The sequence below is a fragment of the Micromesistius poutassou genome (genome assembly GCF_964030765.1).
Source record: "Micromesistius poutassou genome assembly, chromosome: 22".
NCBI lineage: Eukaryota > Metazoa > Chordata > Actinopteri > Gadiformes > Gadidae > Micromesistius > Micromesistius poutassou.
The window spans coordinates 8,561,499-8,579,191 of record NC_140292.1 but is presented as its reverse complement, the minus strand read 5'-3'; the positions used below and the strand labels follow the sequence as shown (position 1 = coordinate 8,579,191).

Sequence of the window (17,693 nt, the reverse complement as noted above, 5' to 3'; positions counted from 1 at the left end):
GCGGGGATATCAGGGAGAGGGTGGTAGAAATTGGAGCAATCAGGGGGAAGAAATATCGGCTGAGCAAGATGAAGGAGGATGGAGATCATGGAGGAAGTTGAGAGAGGAGAAAATCTGTCCAACAAAAGCAAGCTTGGTCAGCTCGACTGACCAAATGGAAGTGGTTTTCTCTGAGGCCGGGGGAATTGAAGGAAAGAGAAATGTGTTCGCTTTAAACAGGAGATGAGGAGAGGAATGGAAATAAGGATCAATATTCTTTTGGGCACAGAATGAGTCATAGCTCTGATATTATCTCTCTCACACACACACACACACACACACACACACACACACACACACACACACACACACACACACACACACACACACACACACACACACGTACATGTACATGTACACGTACACACGCACACACACACACATTTTGCTAATCATAATTTTCCTAACCAACACTTTAGCAGAGTCAGGCCTGCTGCCTCCCACAAGATATGTGCTAGGGACTGCAATAGCAGTGTATTGCAGATCTGTACATGTTATGCTTTTTAATTTCTTTAATGAATGTTGCCTAACACATACATATATATACACATACACGCAAAGAATCCCAAGACTGGATTTCTTCCCATCCCTACTATGAAATTGTCTGGATCTGTTGGATGCTCCATGGCTTTTATGCTTTATAAGCCTGCTCTGAAAGTGAAGGATGCAAAGTCTGTCCTATTATGAACTGTTTTTACATGATACGCCGACAAACTAAACGGCGAGGGAAACGATGATCAAAATAGAAACTCCTAGTTGACGCAACAGTTTTTTGTTTTTTTGCAAGGCTCATTTTGAAGGTGTGAGCAGAGGCAAGTCTATTCTTGATTCCGAGCTATTTTATCAGATCCAAGCCGTCACAGGTGTAAACTGCAAGTCTGTTGGCTTTAACTTCACAGCAGTCGGACGCGCGGTGGAGATGGGTCTCAAATCACTTGAATAGGTCCTGATCTACGACCACAACACAGCCACCAAACAGCTCAGCACGACCTCTGTATCGGGGGAAGAAAGAACAACAAAGGTCCATCCTTGTAATTGTAAAATCATCAAGGCTGTAGGTTGTAGCCGCTCAGGTTTCAAAGAGCAATGCGTGTGTCTGCAGCTCTTAATGGAGGAGGGGCTGAACCGAGCACTGACGCGCCGCTAGCGCATAAAGATAGGCTCGAGAGGAGCTTAGAAAGGACTGTTCAGGATGACTCACTTCGAAGCGCTTATTCCCCCCGGCCCTCTCCATCCGTCCTATAGTAACCTTAACCCTTAAAGGGCGTCTATTGTACCGCCATGTGATGCTGATTAGCCATCCCGTGGAGCGTGTCCACACCAGACACACGACGGAGGATCAGCCTACCAATGGTCACCAAAGTCAGCTGGGTAGGCTGGTAGGCTCGTCCGTCGTACATCTGACCACGCCCACGTGAGGATAGATTGAGAAACGGCACAACAACCTATCCACATCAAACCCATCGCTCAATCAGGATCCCCTTGAACACTAGACGTTTTTGTGACACATTATTATTAAGTGACATATTATACCACCAGGTGTGAGCGTGATCAGTCTACCAGCCTACCCAGTGGACCGTAGCGAACGTTGCTCATCTACCCGTCATATATCTAAGTGGACACGCCCACTTGTGATGTCAGAAGAGGCCGATTTTCAACACGGCTTGTAACGGCTAATCACACTCACACCTTACGTCACCTTTTCGAGATCTTCAAATCCATTTCCTTGTGTATTTATTTTTTTATACCATTTTTTTTTTTTTGGTGTAAACATCCCCTTGAGGGAATGCCCCTCACGCGTCTCTGCTGGTTTCGTTTGACCCTCGGCCACGTAGCTGGAGCGCATGCTGGAGCGCAGCGCCGTGCGGGCCCAGAAGCAGCTGGTGCTGCTGCATCGCGAGGACGGGCCCCCGCCCACCGGCACCGTCCACTGGCTCAACATGCGCAGCTGGATCTCCAGGCACCACCACCTCTCCTGCCCACGCAGGGTCTTCTCCAAGAGGAGCCTGCCCAAGCTGGTAGGCTCCGTGTGTGTGTGTGTGTGTGTGTGTGTGTGTGTGTGTGTGTGTGTGTGTGTGTGTGTGTGTGTGTGTGTGTGTGTGTGTGTGTGTGTGTGTGTGTGTGTGTGTGTGTGTGTTTAAGTAAACACTGTTCCGGCGTATAGGAAAAACGCTGAAAGTCATACAGATATATATCAATTATGATAATGAAATGTGTTTTTAATTCATGACATTTGCATAGCTTTTCTAGTGAGACAGGTTTATATATGCATAGTGTGGGCCACTTACGATTCAGTTCCTGTGCTTTATCCCCCATCCAATATCCTCTTCACACACTCTCTCCCCCCTCTCTCTCTCCCCTTGTTCTCCTGCCTCTCCCCCCCCGGTCCCCAGAGGGAGATGTACCAGAGGGTGTTCCAGAAGCCCGCCGACAGACACTCTGACTTCTCCCGGCTGGCGCGCGTCCTCACAGGCAACGCCATCGCCATCATCCTGGGGGGAGGAGGGGCCAGGTAGGCTGGATCAATACCAGTGCATCATGCTGGGAGTAAACCATGACAGGGGCCGTGGCGTTAATGGAGACGAATGAACGCCGGTGGGGGGGGGGAGGGCGGTGTGACGCGGCGTGACTGCTTTCTTACCAACACCACAGTGCATACTCTCCAATAATAGGACCCCCCCCCCCCCCCGGAGTGGTTTATTCCGCTTATACAACAGCTACCCCTCAATGATTTAAGTATTCTAGTATTCTACAATGCTGTTGAATGTATTATATTAGAAAAACCTCCAAGTAGACCCAAATTTCAATCCAGTAGTGACGTTAATGACTGCTGTGTACTGCACTACTGACCTGAAGTTCAAGTGCTTTCAACCTTTCTGTGCCTCGTGAGACCGTTCGATCCGCCAAGGGGCTGTCCCGTCTCCCGGACTGCCAGAGACCATTAGAAGCCTCTAGGAGCAATCAACCCAGCGTTGCTAAAAAAAAAATGGCTGAGCTCAAGGAAAGGGTAGTGATCGACAAGGCAATGGAAACCATTTAGTGTAGGAAATAGACTTTATAACAACGTTAAAAGTGGAACAGAAATTTGCAGGGAAGGTTTTGTCTAATGACTCTTCAACACTATTGCATCTCTGGCTTTATAGATTGGTAAACAAAACAGTCTGTGCTGTTATTGCTTAGACCTCCACAAACGAGCTGTATACCTGGCACCCTGTCCAGCCCTATTTGCCACCTAATTAGAGCAGAGCTACCGTTCAGAATTTATGAGAGATCAGCCATTCAATTAAAAATGTACTTAATGGGATTGATGATCCCTAATCTGAAGATCTGGTCTGGAACCTTCCACCATCATACTTGGGGAAAATATCATAGGGACACGTCATTAGACGGGGCTGGCAGCCATAATGACTGGCATCAAAGTATTGTCACAACTGTTCATTTACATGATAAAGACCGGCCTTAATGATGCTGGCTCAGCTCTCACACACGCACACGGGGGCGAGTGTCCGTGTGTGTGTGACGACGGCGAAGGAGACTCCTCGTCTCATTATTCTAATGACCGTCGACGAATAGGAAAAACGGTTGAGAGCCGATCTCCCGGCTCTGCATCCGAGCGTAGCAACAGCCCACGTGGTTGCTAGGTGACCCAAATGAGACGGGGTTTAGAGTCATAAGAGTCGTCTTTCGGATGAATATATATTATTGCACCAAACGGTGACCCAAGGAAGGACACGTATCATGAGAAATGAAGTGGTGATTTGTGGTGTGTGACCTGGAGGTTATTGTAGAGCAGGAGGGTGGAGTTCAGCTGTGTGCCTTCTGTCATAATGGCACTGTACATTGTATGCTTTCCGAAAACAATGCTTATCCCTGTATGCTAAACAAAACCAAAACCCCTGCCAAGTCCAGTTGGAAGTGAAGCAGAATCCCATCCTCATATGAGCAAAGCCTTCCGGGCAGGAATTCAAAATTTGGCATTCAGTCTATTTAGAATAAAACTGTTTTGATTAATACACTTTCCCCGGGGCTCCGCCATATTTTAAAACAAATCGGGAGACTGCAGAGATCCTTGTTTATCTTGACCTGAAGCTCCCTCCACGGTGTGTGCTGATTGGTCCTAGCGTCAAACCTTTTTGGTGTAAAGGGTCAACGGCTGCGAGCAGAGTCTGATCTGAAGAGGGAAACAGAACGTGAACTCAGAGATCTGGACGCTACCCCGAGGCTAACCCACTTGACCGCCACCACCTCTTCTTCTCTCCAGGGGCTGTTCCCAGGTGGGGATAATGCGTGCAGTCAGCGAGGCGGGCATCCCGGTGGACCTGATAGGGGGCACTTCCATTGGCTCCCTGATGGGGGCGCTCTACGCTGAAGACCGGAGCCACAGTCGCATGCGGATGAGGGCCAGGGAGTGGGCCATGGTGAGGGGGACGGGGCTCTGAGTTTTTTCCATAATTGTTTTCAGGAAATATTTGTTATTTATGTTGTTTAAAGATCTGGAAATAACGCACACAATCGAACAAAGGGCTAAAAGATGGACCTGGAAAGATGCAACAAAATATCTGCGCGACCATCATCCTAATTTAGTTTTCCTAACATAACCATGAACTGACATCGATCTACGTGTGGATTCATTCGTGTGCTGCAGGAGATGACGTCTGTGTTCAAGAAGGTTCTGGACCTGACGTACCCGATCACGTCCATGTTCTCTGGGGCAGCCTTCAACTCGGGCATCAGCAAGGTGTTCAAGCTGAAGCAGATCGAGGTACGTGGGTCCTCAGACGATATGTCCTGGAGGGTGTTAGAATGTCCCCTTGTCAGGACAGGGGAGACTGAGATGCTCTCAAACCTTGTTGATAAGAGTCATCATAATATTTCATGCAAATATTTGGGTTTTATATTCTCTTTTAAAAGAAAAATCCAAGTGAACTCTCTATGGTGAAACACTCAATGATTCCTGTGAGAGGTTAAGTGGGGAGTAATAGAGAGTGCAGACTTTTAATTTATACTATACCACGGGCAGCGAGAATTATTGAGTGTTGAGAGTGGTGCATTATGTAAGGAGTAAACCACGACCAAGTGAAGTGAATTATGTGGCCCGTCTATTATTCTCCTTCCCCTAAGCTGCACCCCCCCCCTCAGCCCTGCCACAGTAGGAAGGCCTGGCCCACGGCTGGCCTGAATGTTTGTACTGCATAACGGGAGAGGATACATCATTCTAATTGCATGGGGGGGGAGAAGTAGGTTAATTTTGTGTGTGTGTGCGTGTGCGTGTGCGTGTGTGCGTGTGTGTGTGATCTATCGTCTACACAGGACCTTTGGATCCCATATTTCAACATTACCACGGACATCACAGCCTCTGCCATGAGAGTGCACACTGACGGTAAGGAAGGCGTAATCTGTGTCAAAGTGTTGTGTTAAACTCTAGGGGTGGCCAGCAAGTTTGCGAGCATCTTCATGTTCTGCTGGATTCAACACTCGGTTACCATGACAGCTATGTTGTGTGCATTCCTTTCTGTAGCCTAGAAGCGGCAATAAAACGATGATTAGGTTTTTAACTTACTGCTTCTTTTTTAATTGTAATCCATCCACCCTTCAACAAGAAAATGACTATCAATATGGATTTATCTATATTGTGAAATCCTATTTATTTCTTAAATCTCTCTATATGATCTTATCATCTATTATATTAAGTCTCTCTACATAATCGTCCATTATTCTGCATGTCATCGTTGTTTCTGACCCAGGTTCTCTGTGGCGATACGTCCGGGCCAGCATGTCTCTGTCGGGGTACCTGCCCCCCCTGTGTGACCCTAAAGACGGACACCTGCTGATGGACGGGGGCTACATCAACAACCTCCCAGGTACTCTTCCGTCGCCTAGGGTCACCTACTTTAAAGTCTATTCATTATGTGTTCTCATTGTGGTGCATGAGGTTGCTTCTGGGGCGGCATGTGGCTGAAGAGGTAGAGTGGGTTGACTGGTAACCTGAAGGTTGCTAGCTCAAACCCCGGCCAAAAGTGAGTACACCCCTAAGTGAAAATGTCCAACTAGGGCCCAAAGTGTCAATATTTTGTGTGGCCACCATTATTTTCCAGCACTGCCTTAACCCTCCTGGGCATGGAGTTCACCAGAGCTTCACAGGTCGCCACTGGAATCCTCTTCCACTCGTCCTTGACGACATCACAGAGCTGATGGATGTTAGAGACCTTGCGCTCCTCCACCTTCCGTTTCAGGATGCTCAATAGGGTTTAGGTCTGGAGACATGCTCAGCCAGTCCATCACCTTTACCCTCAGCTTCTTTAGCAAGGCAGTGGTCGTCTTGGACGTGTGTTTGGGGTCGTTATCACGCTGGAATACTGCCCTGTGGCCCAGTTTCCGAAGAGGGGGGATTATGCTCTGCTTCAGTATTTCACAGTACATGTTGGCGTTCATGGTTCCCTCAATGAGCTGTAGCTCCCCAGTGCCAGCAGCACTCATGCAGCCCCAGACCATGACACTCCCACCAGCTTCTTTCTGGGACGACAGCCATGCAGACCAATTTGATGCAGTGTGCGGCGTATGGTCTGAGCACTGACAGGCTGACCCCCCCCCCCCACCCCTTTAACCTCTGCAGCAATGCTGGCAGCACTCCTACGTCTATTTTCCAAAGACAACTGGATATGATGCTCAGCATGATCAGAGGCAGAGCATGATCCCCTCTCTTCAGAAACTGGGCCGCAGGGCAGTATTCCAGCGTGATAACGACCCCAAACACACCTCCAAGACGACCACTGCCTTGCTAAAGAAGCTGAGGGTAAAGGTGATGGACTGGCTGAGCATGTCTCCAGACCTAAACCCTATTGAGCATCCTGAAACGGAAGGTGGAGGAGCGCAAGGTCTCTAACATCCATCAGCTCTGTGATGTCGTCAAGGACGAGTGGAAGAGGATTCCAGTGGCAACCTGTGAAGCTCTGGTGAACTCCATGCCCAGGAGGGTTAAGGCAGTGCTGGAAAATAATGGTGGCCACACAAAATATTGACACTTTGGGCCCTATTTGGACATTTTCACTTTTTTGGTGCGGTTTAGACATTAATGGCTGTTGTGTTGAGCTATTTTGAGGGGACAGTACATTTACACTGTTATACAAGCTGTACACTGACTACTTTACATTGTATGAAGTGTCATTTCTTCAGTGTTGTCCCATGAATGGGGGTGTACTCACTTTTGTGAGACAATGTATTCTTTTGAAGGAATATATTTTAAAGACAATGTGACATGGCCCCAATTCCACATTGTCTTTCGTTTCTTTCTTTCCAAGTTGTTTTTTTCCCTCTTTTTAATTTATTTAAAAATCCATTGTACTTTTTAATAGGGCTGTGTCTCCATCCAACACGGACATTGTGAACCAATGAAGGTCAAAATAATCAAATCTGTCTGGTTGTTGTTTTTTTTATTGGAAAGGTGACCTTGAGTTTTGTATTTTAAATGTCGGATCAGAGCAGTGAAGGGATGAGGCAATGCGGGTCACGGAGGAATGGCAGAGATTTTACTCCAGAGAAATGGACGCATTTTAGCACCGTCCAAAGAGGCTACTTAACTCGTGACCTCTGAACCGCTCTAGAAACATTGGCCTGAATCCCATAACGACTAAAACGCTTTAATGGTTTCTCTGGCTCCCATCTCGAAACGGTTGTGAGTTGCAATCCGGGATGGATGGACGTATAGATGAACAACAGATGACCCTAACCCTAACCCTAACAGATGACGGATTTTAAGACGTGTAGAAGGTCGGGTACGTAGGTAGGATGACGTCCGTGTGGACGTACGGACGGCCGCCTCTTACCGTTGACCTGCTGTGTTATTTCCAGCCGACGTGGCGCGCTCCATGGGGGCCAAGGTGGTGATCGCCATCGATGTGGGCAGCCAGGATGAAACCAACCTGACTAATTACGGAGACTCGCTCTCTGGATGGTGGCTGCTATGGAAACGCCTCAACCCCCTGGCCGAGAAGGTCAAGGTACGGGACAGGTGTTGAGCGGTGTGTGTGTGTGGGGGTGAAGGGTTGAAACTGTCAATCTGTGGTTCATTCTCTATGGGTTTAAACGCTGTTGGACACGTACTCGTGCATTATGATCATCATCATCATCGTACAATCGGCTCTTAGTGTCGGTTCACATGGCAGGTTGTGATTACGCTGTAATGTCTGGGAACCAGATTGTGTTAAATCGGCACTTTGCCAAGCTAATGGTAGGTATTTATATAGCATGAGAATGAGGGTATTTTTATAACCTGTATCCTTGTCAGATATCACTTTGTAACCAGAGTATTCTAAGCCGTGATCAACCATCTACGTAGGCCTATAACTATTACTTTTAACTGTTACTAGTACGATCCAAAAAGTCAGAATTGGTGTGCAAAGACCTTGTAATGAGTACATATTTCACCATCATTTCCCCAAACTGAACTGATGTATGTAAGGAACGGCCCTTAGAAGGTTGGTCCGGCCCTAACGGGTTCCCCAGAGGTTTGACCCCCTGGGTTGTGCTAGGTGTTGAACATGGCGGAGATCCAGACGCGGCTGGCCTACGTGTGCTGCGTGCGACAGCTGGAGCTGGTGAAGAACAGCGACTACTGCGAGTACATCAGGCCTCCCATCGACCGCTACCGCACTCTGGAGTTCGGGAAGTTTGACGAGATAGCCGTGAGTCTGTGGCCCGATGCGGTTTCCTCCTGATTATGAAACCAGTGTTATCATTAGCTTTAGCATGTTTAGCCTAATTAATATCACCATTATGAGTGTTAGCATTATTAGTGTTAGAATTATCATCACTAGCATTAGTATTATTAACAATAGCATTATTAGTGTTAGCATTATTATTGTTAGAATTATCATCATAAGCATTAGTATTATTAACAATAGCATTATAAGTGTTTGCATTATTAGCGTTAAAATGAGGAATATAAGCGTTCCAATTAGCATTCTTGGCATTAGCATTATTCGTGTGATCATTATCAGCATTAGCATTATTCGTGTTATCATTATCAGCATTAGCATTATTAGTGTTGTCCAATACAGTGTCTGAAATGAGACTCATCATGTGACCGGGCGTGTTCCTCCTCACTGGGCGCTGCAGGAGGTGGGCTACCAGCACGGGAAGACGGTGTTTGACGTGTGGAGCCGCAGCGGGGTGGTGCAGAACATGATGAAGGACCGACACCTGGAGGACTTCCACAACACCCAGAGCAAGAGCAACGTAAGGAGGGGTCCACTCGGTTCCACGCGGTTTCTTCCCCACAGTTAATTCACTGCATTTAGAGAACCACTTCTACGTTAGCTTTCAACCTAGTTTTGTATTTGACTCTTTTTTTTGTGGGGGTTTATGCTGTCTTACTTACTAATGAAGTCTAAGAATAAACTAACCTGTGCTCTGAAACAGAACTAGTCACTTACATTGCGTACAAAACCCCCCCTGCACCCGCAAAGCAGAGGAACCATTTGAAAAGAACAGATGAACATGAACAAGATAAGGGACATGAAGAAAATTAAGAAAATGGAAATGATTAGGAACAGGAAGAACATAAGAAACAGGAAGAAGATTAGGCACTTGAAGAACATGAAAAACATGAAGATGATTAGGAACATGAAGAAGATTAAGAACATGAAGATGATTAGGAACATGAAGAACGTGTAGAACATTAGGAAGGAGCAGGATGCTCAGGTGTCATCAGGCAACTGGTGGTCAGCCCTGCACCACATGACCTGAAGAAGTCAATGTTTTGGGAATTCCCATCACGACATGTGGATTTGAACGGCCATTTTGTGTGTAATTCAAATATTGGTTTGTGAATGCGTTGACGTTGAGCTTGGTTGTGAATGAAGCCCGTCTTTATGTACGTGTCCGCACAGGTGGTGACGTGTCCAAACGCTTCCTTCACTGACCTGGCGGAGATCGTGTCCCGCATAGAGCACACCAAACCCTCCCTCGTCGACGGTACACACACACATACACACACACACACACACACACACACACACACACACGCACACGCACACACAGGCCAGATGTCTTTTTCTTCCCTCTTCTCATCTGTGTTTGGTGTTTAAAAACAACGACACCAACACTCAACCTTCACTGACTTGTTTGTTGTTGTTTTTTTTGAAGGGTTTGGTGTTGGGTCTCGTCCCTGTCACGGCCTTGTATCTTGCAACACTCCTCTTTATGGCCCTAGTTTGTAATGTTTTTGAAGAGAGGCGTCTCTCTCTTCTTTAATCTATTAGACAGCGAGCAGTGTTTCACTGAGATGAAATTGGATTCCTAAGCAGAGATTGTTGTTCGAGGCGTGTTAGTCACGGCTGTTTGAGCATGGGTTGATAGTCCGATGCCCACGCCTGTGTGTACACACACACACACACACACACACACACACACACACACACACACACACACACACACACACACACACACACACACACACACACACACACACACACACATCCACGATGAGCCCGGTGTGAGTAGCTGCCTCCTCTGATCATCGTCAAATGACGATGGGTCAATAGGTATGGTTTGGATACACAGGTACAAATTGGATCTCAAATGAATCAGGTCTCTGTCGACTCACAACCGACTCACTGCTGTCTCTGTCATTCTTTAACAAGGAAAGGGAAACTGTTCTGTTATTCGTTCTTTAACTATTTCAAATTGGTGTCACTCAACTCGTCCACCTCTTGTTTGTCTTTTACACCCTTTTCCTGTCTCTTCTTCCTCTGCCACTGGTCTCTCCTGGTCTCTCCTGGTCTCTCCCCCTCCTCCTCCTCCTCCTTGTAGAGGAGTCAGACTTCCACACTGACTATGAAGAGGAGGCGATGGAGAGCCCTCTGTCTGACCCAGAGCAGCAGCACTTCCAGAGCGGGGAGCACACGCAGGGTGAGGAGGCCGCAGTCACCGGGTGCTGAACTCACTGGGGTACGACCGAGGGCCCGGGGCCACACCTCTCAATGCACTGCACTGACCATGTTGTACCACAGGGGCCCACACCGCTCTATACACTCTACTGACCAGGTTCTATCACAGGGGCCACACCGCTCAACACTTCTTGCCAGGATCAGATTACACAAATTCCGCCCGTTTCCCACCCGCTTTTTTCCAGCGCAGACGACCTTTCAGTGTCACAGATTATTATGAATTTAGCGGTCAGATGGGGCTGTTCCTAACCCGTGTCGACGGATTACGATTGTTTGCGTCTGGGACGAGCTACGATGCCCATATGGGGTCCAGCGCCTTTGATTCTTTTGACCGTGGTCCTGTTGTCCGACAACTCGTACAACGCTTAAACTGAGGTTGATGATTTCAACATTGACCCCTCCTCCCCCGATCTCAGGTGAACTCGATGCAAGGTCGTGAAGATGCAATGTTCCACAATCCACCGTGTAGATAGGATGCAACGGCAAGATTTCCTGATGCAATGTTTGCCTTATTAGACGTGGTGCCCGTCATGAAGGACGTGAATGTTGTGTGGTTTGATCCGGGCAATGCTGACGTGTTGTTCTTACAGAGGCTCAAGGCCTATGGAGGTAGATTTGTGTCTTTATTATGCAATCAAACAGAATAGGTTTGAGAGCAAAACTTTCCACACTGCAATCAAAAAATGTTTTATTGCAAGTAAAATAAATGTGATTAAAAATGTATTAATGGGAATCCAAAAGTTTTGTTTGCAAATCCAAAAGTTTTGTTTGCGAATCCAAAAGTTTTGCTTGCGAATCCAAAAGTTTTGCTTGCTGTTGAGCTGAATCTCGTGGGCGGGACCTACGCCGAAAGATGTAAGACACGTCTCTATTGGCCAGTCTCGATCGGAGTGACAGCTTGGCAACTCCGCTCCCGAGTCCCGCTCGGTCTCATCATGGACTTCAAAACTCCCTCTCTCGTTACTAACTGTGGATGTTGCCAAGCTGTCACTCCGATCGAGACTGGCCAATAAAGACGTGTCTTACATCTTTTGGCATCTTTTGGATTCGCAAGCAAAACTTTTGGATTCGCAAGCAAAACTTTTGGATTCGCAAACAAAACTTTTGGATTCGCAAACAAAACCTTTGGATTTGCAGACAAAATTTTTGGTTTCCCATTAATACATTTTTTATCACATTTATTTTACTTGCAATAAAACATTTTTTGATTGCAGTGTCGATAGTTTTGCTCTCAAATCAATTTTTTGATTGCAGTGTGGAAAGTTTTGCTCTCAAACATATTCAGTTTGATTGCATAATAAAGACACAAATCTACCTCCATAAAGGCCTGGGTGTAGTACGTTTTAAAACTGCCTTCTCAATGGTGTTTAGCGATCAAATTCTAATTAGATACCCTCTTCCTTCCAGCCATTCTTGGGTGAATGCTTTTTTATTTGGTTGGCTGTTAAACATCACTTAAAGGTGACATACCACCAAAATGGACTGGACTATATTAATATAGCGCTTTCTTTGTAACCAGAGGCCACCCAAAGAGCTTTACAATATTGCCTAACAATCACCCATGCATACACCGTTCATACAACTGCTCCATGATTGATGACACATAAACAGACATTATAGGAGGTAGAGGGGAGGTTTGTTAACACAAAGTCTCAGGCTAAAACGCCAGAGAAATGACCCGTCTGGCTATTTGGGGCAGCCACCTTCCTTATATTAATTATGACTCCACAGCATTGTGGCCTTCTGTCTTGTGACCTGTGTCTTAACGAGACACAGGTGTCTTAACGAGGCACAGGTAGCGCTTTCCAAGATTATTTCCCAGCAGAATTGCATGCCCACACTGATTGGTCGGTGTTAAACCAATCACAGTAGTTAAATTGATTTCAGCTGGCAAACTAAGACATCCAAATGAATTCTCAGCGGTGGCCAGGGAATAGTCAGGTTAATGTTAATCGTTCCTATCCTATTTCTGCCATTCTCAATTTAACACACACACACACACACACACACACACACACACACACACACACACACACACACACACACACACACACACACACACACACACACACACACACAGAGAGGATGAAACCAAATGGCTAAACCTGGCTTGCTATTCCCCATCATCCAGAAGATCCATTTGTGTGTGTGTGTGTGTGTGTGTGTGTGTGTGTGTGTGTGTGTGTGTGTGTGTGTGTGTGTGTGTGTGTGTGTGTGTGTGTGTGTGTGTGTGTGTGTGTGTGTCACGCGCACACCTATTGAATACCAAGCTCGATCAGGCGGCCATCTTGGCTCCACGACCACGTCCACCGGCGCCCCATTTCTAAACTGTAATAACGATTTAATGGTTTGAGTGGAGAAGTGAGACCCTTAAAAATAGACAGACTTTTTAATTAAGCGGTTAAACGGTGCTCTGTGAATGGATTTTTTCGTCCGTGATTGCGGTGTGGGCTACCTGATGTGTAATTAGTGTGGTGCCATGTGAACTCAATCGAACTCCACCCCCTCCCCTTTCTCTCCACTTGAAGCCCCTTAATCTGGTCTTAATCCCCAGGAGGAGGCAGCGAGCCGCAGCACAGCCCCCCCTGAGGGCCTCCGATGATCACCTCACCCCTGCCTTGACTCCTATCAGATGATCAATGATCCCTAAACACTCCCGGTCCGGTCCCGGGCAGAGCGGGCTCGGCCAGAGTCACAACCGATCCTACCTAATAGACAATCCCACAGCCATGCACGCACATGTGTGTATGTGTGCGTGTGCGTGGTGTGGCAAGATTGGGCCGTGTCTTCTGATCTGGTTCTTTTTTGGTTTTATTTAATTCTACTCTTTTGCTCGTGGTAGACGTGTCTGAGGAGCTCGAAGAAGCAATTCCTTTGCAGAAAACCCCAAAAATCCTAGTTCAATTAGATTCAGCGAGGCATTCCTTTGGTCTGTGCACGTACTGCGAGCAGACCCAGAGCGTGTCTCACTGCTTTGGGAGAAAGAGCGACGAGGCGAGGAGAAGTCACCACGTGTTTAGAGCCACGATGGCCTCTAGGTGACTGTGGCCCACATTCATGTCAACGCACACATTTTAGTTTATTCTGAAGAATCCTACGAGATATATCCTCATGTTGTGCACTTTGTACATCTCAGTTGATCTTCAGCACTTCTGTTGAAGCCCACAGAGAAAAACTCCTTTATTCTGTATTTTTTTATTATATTGAGTAGCCATATGCCCATAAATGGACAGTGTTTTGTGTCATGCGTAACCAAACTTTTGATCACGACTCCAAATGAAACTAACAATATATAGATAGATATATACAGTATATGTGTATGATTTGTATGAAACATAAATTAGAAATGTAATTAACATAATTGGATAATCATGTATGACTGGGCTAATGTAATATAACGTATCTTCTCTTACTTACACACTACTACCACTACTGCCTTCTCAATGCAAAGTACGTTAAAAAGATCCACGGGAATGACTCATTTTCATGATAATGTCAATGTTGAAAACTTCAAATGCCTGCCACCCAGTCCTATCCACAGCAAGTCTGGTAGAGTAATTAAAAGCGAACAGACGAAAGGTAAATACTAATGAATAGACACAATTAAAGCCTGCTCACAGCTTTGTGTGTGAGCAAGCGTGTCCAAGCCACCACATCTGTCTCTGTCATTCCAGGATGTGGCATATCTGCCAGGCACCAGAGAGACAGGTGGAAGCACCAAAGTGCCTTATGGGTAATGGAGTCTCTTTATACTGAAACCCCCCCCCCCCCCCCCCCCCTGCTAGGCTTCCAAACACTCCTCATAGGGGGCTGTAAAGTCCACACATTTCAACATGTAATGCATTACCAGATACAGTGCGGCGACGGCAGCCTGAACTCCGTTACTAAGAGACGACCAGCATTACACAGCATCTAGGAGCGGGCCAATGAATCAAAGTGTCCGTGAAGAGGACTCTTCTCCCATTGGTTAGCGAGTTAGTTGACTGTGTTTTTAGGTGTCAATGCTTTATTTATATGGGTAGTACTCAAAGCAGAACAATGAATATATCCAACTGTACGAATGATTATTTTGATTGTGCGTCGATTTACATGTGTGTGTGTGTGTGTAAAAAAAGAAACAAGGATGAGGTAAACGATTCAGTGTGAGGTCAGTGTTTGTTTGATATCCCTGTGAACTTGTGAACGCCTTCAACGACAACCACTAGCCACTACTTCCATTACTGTGCCTTAAGTGGCTTACGTTTCACTCATGAGTTAAACTCGACTTGACTAAAGTTTACTAACATGCCTGTACGTGTAAACTTTCTAATAAACCACCCTTTGTACTCTTGTAGTTTCACGTGAATTGTATTCTGTCTTTATTTTAATTACAATAATGGAAGATCATGTATGTCATAAAACAAAACACAAGGGGACATCAAGGAGATGTTTTTACTGCTCGGTCAACAGAAAACGATGTTATGTTCCTTTGACTGGGAATGACATTGTTCAGCTAATCATTTTAATGGTGCATAGAAAATGTTCCTTACAAAGTGAAATCGGTGTGGGATTTGCCAAAATGCTGTCACTCTTGGTTGATTAAAACCATTTGGACATCTCCCGTATTCCTTGTTGCTCTCTACTTGACCTACCTGTTGTGTCCACCAGAATTTACTGCCAACCCATTCAGGTATGAACTGACGGTGACCTACCTGTTTCTTTGCGGCGTGTTTGGCTGGTTGTTTAGTTAGGTCCCAATACATGCAATATTTATACATTATTTATTCCAATAATGTGGGCCTAGCAGGCCCAACTGGCTGAGCAAGGCATTAACAGTGCCAGGGATAAAGGTTCTATTCCCCACTGGTAGAGCAAGGCATTAATGCTGCCAGGTTTAAGGGTTCCAATGTTTCCCACTGGTAGAGCAAGGCATTAATACTGCCAGGGTTAGGGGTTCTATTCCCCACTGGTAGAGCAAGGCATTAATACTGCCAGGGTTAGGGGTTCTATTCCCCACTGGTAGAGCAAGGCATTAATACTGCCAGGGTTAGGGGTTCTATTCCCCACTGGTAGCGCAAGGCATTAATACTGCCAGGGTTAGGGGTTCTATTCCGCACTGGTAGAGCAAGACGTTAATACTGCCAGGGTTAGGGGTTCTATTCCCCACTGGTAGAGCAAGACGTTAATACTGCCAGGGTTAGGGGTTCTATTCCCCACTGGTAAAGCAAGACGTTAATACTGCCAGGGTTAGGGGTTCTATTCCCCACTGGTAGAGCAAGGCATTCACACTGCTATGGTTCAGATGGACACCGGAACCCAGTGCAATTCTTAGACAAATTAATATGTGACACTGTGACCTTAAAAAGGTGTAATATTTATTTAATAAGCACAAACTGAGTCATTAGGAAGGCATGTCAATGTGTCGCTGTGAAAGTGCCCATTTTAATTCAATCAAATGAAAAAAAAACGTTGTAAAGGTGACTTCTGAAATGTATTAAATCTGGGTGAAGATTGAGTATAATTATCTTAGTTTCTTTTGTCATCTAAAAGGCAGTTCATGCACCCTGGTAATAATATTCGCTTGACAAAACACAAATTATGCCAACAGTGTGCGTTACGGAAAAAAATGCCTATGCCAAAAATTAATATTTGTTTGTTTTGAAAAAAGCATTGTATTATTTTACAAAGTGGTTGTTCTGGACCGCTGGGTGACATTCCAGGGAAGGCCGTCAGCAGAACCTGGGAGTGATAAGGCTGGAGAAGGTTGGTACTGAACTGGAGCTGATTGGTTGAGGACTGAGGAGAGAAGATCTACGACGCCTGTAGGCCTGCTTAGGAAAACACACGAGAGCGTACACACATGCACACAGTTGATTAATCCTCCTGCCTACTGATGTGTGCTGTAATGAGATTTTTTTACATGCTTGGCTCTCCTGAGGAAAGGGGAGTTTCATCAACTAATTAATGAGCATCCAGGAGAGGATTTGGAGAGAGGAAGGGAGGGAGAGAGCGAGAGGGAGGAAGGGGGAAAGAGAGAAAGTGAGAGAGAGATCAAGATTGATGGAGACAGAGAGAGAGAGAGACATTGAAAACAAGGCTAGAATGGATCAATACAACAGAATGGGGAGGAGATAATAGTCAAGGATTGAGAAAGAAGAAGGTAAAGGAGGTGATGCAGTGGGCATGGCGACGGCCGGCGGAACGAGACCGAGCGCTCGGTTGAGGCTGAGGTGGGGACGCGCTGAAGGGAGGGGTGTGAACTGGGGAGGTGTGTCTGTGTGGGCGTTAGGATGGGGGGGGGGGGGAGGTAGACAGTGGGTGGGGTGTTGGCATGCCGCCCCCTCCAAAGCAGCGACAGGTCGTAGAATCGATTTAGAGACCGATCGGGGCGGGGGCGAGGTACCTTGCGCCTCAGACTGAAGGACATTTCAAGGGCATGTGTAATGACGCATAACGTGGGCCTGTATGTTTATTATGTATTTACTATAATATGTATTAATCAATTTATGAGCGCCGCTCTGCCCCCAGCCCATTGGATCGTTTTGCCCTGACTTTAATAGCAGCAATGTGAGGGAAAACGGGGGCGAGAGAAGAGAGTTAAATAGGTAAGTAGGACATTGCTTCGGAGGGCACAGCGGTAGAATGACAACACGCTGGTGGGTCTCCAAACTGTGGACCACTGACGGTCCTGGAACGGTCCATGCCGTTTGAAAACTGGTAGCCTACATT

The 17,693-nt window shown here is 46.4% G+C and overlaps 1 protein-coding gene across 2 annotated transcripts in view; it reads left to right on the top strand.

Annotated features, from left to right (window-relative positions):
- LOC311367982 (patatin-like phospholipase domain-containing protein 7) overlaps positions 1-14,742 on the top strand; it is a 33,451-nt gene extending 18,709 nt beyond the window's left edge. Inside the window, exons 25-36 of one of the 2 annotated variants that reach the window (XM_084486852.1) lie at positions 1,875-2,057; positions 2,433-2,551; positions 4,301-4,457; positions 4,685-4,801; positions 5,350-5,419; positions 5,784-5,900; positions 7,888-8,036; positions 8,568-8,720; positions 9,154-9,273; positions 9,927-10,011; positions 10,849-10,947; positions 13,540-14,742. In XM_084486852.1, the coding sequence (XP_084342978.1) occupies positions 1,875-2,057; positions 2,433-2,551; positions 4,301-4,457; positions 4,685-4,801; positions 5,350-5,419; positions 5,784-5,900; positions 7,888-8,036; positions 8,568-8,720; positions 9,154-9,273; positions 9,927-10,011; positions 10,849-10,947; positions 13,540-13,574 (1,404 nt within the window). In that variant the 3' untranslated portion in view covers positions 13,575-14,742. Of the gene's footprint in view, positions 1-1,874; positions 2,058-2,432; positions 2,552-4,300; positions 4,458-4,684; positions 4,802-5,349; positions 5,420-5,783; positions 5,901-7,887; positions 8,037-8,567; positions 8,721-9,153; positions 9,274-9,926; positions 10,012-10,848; positions 10,987-13,539 lie in introns of both variants that reach the window. The other variant, XM_084486853.1, reaches the window with a different exon arrangement.
- Positions 14,743-17,693: the final 2,951 nt, after the last annotated feature.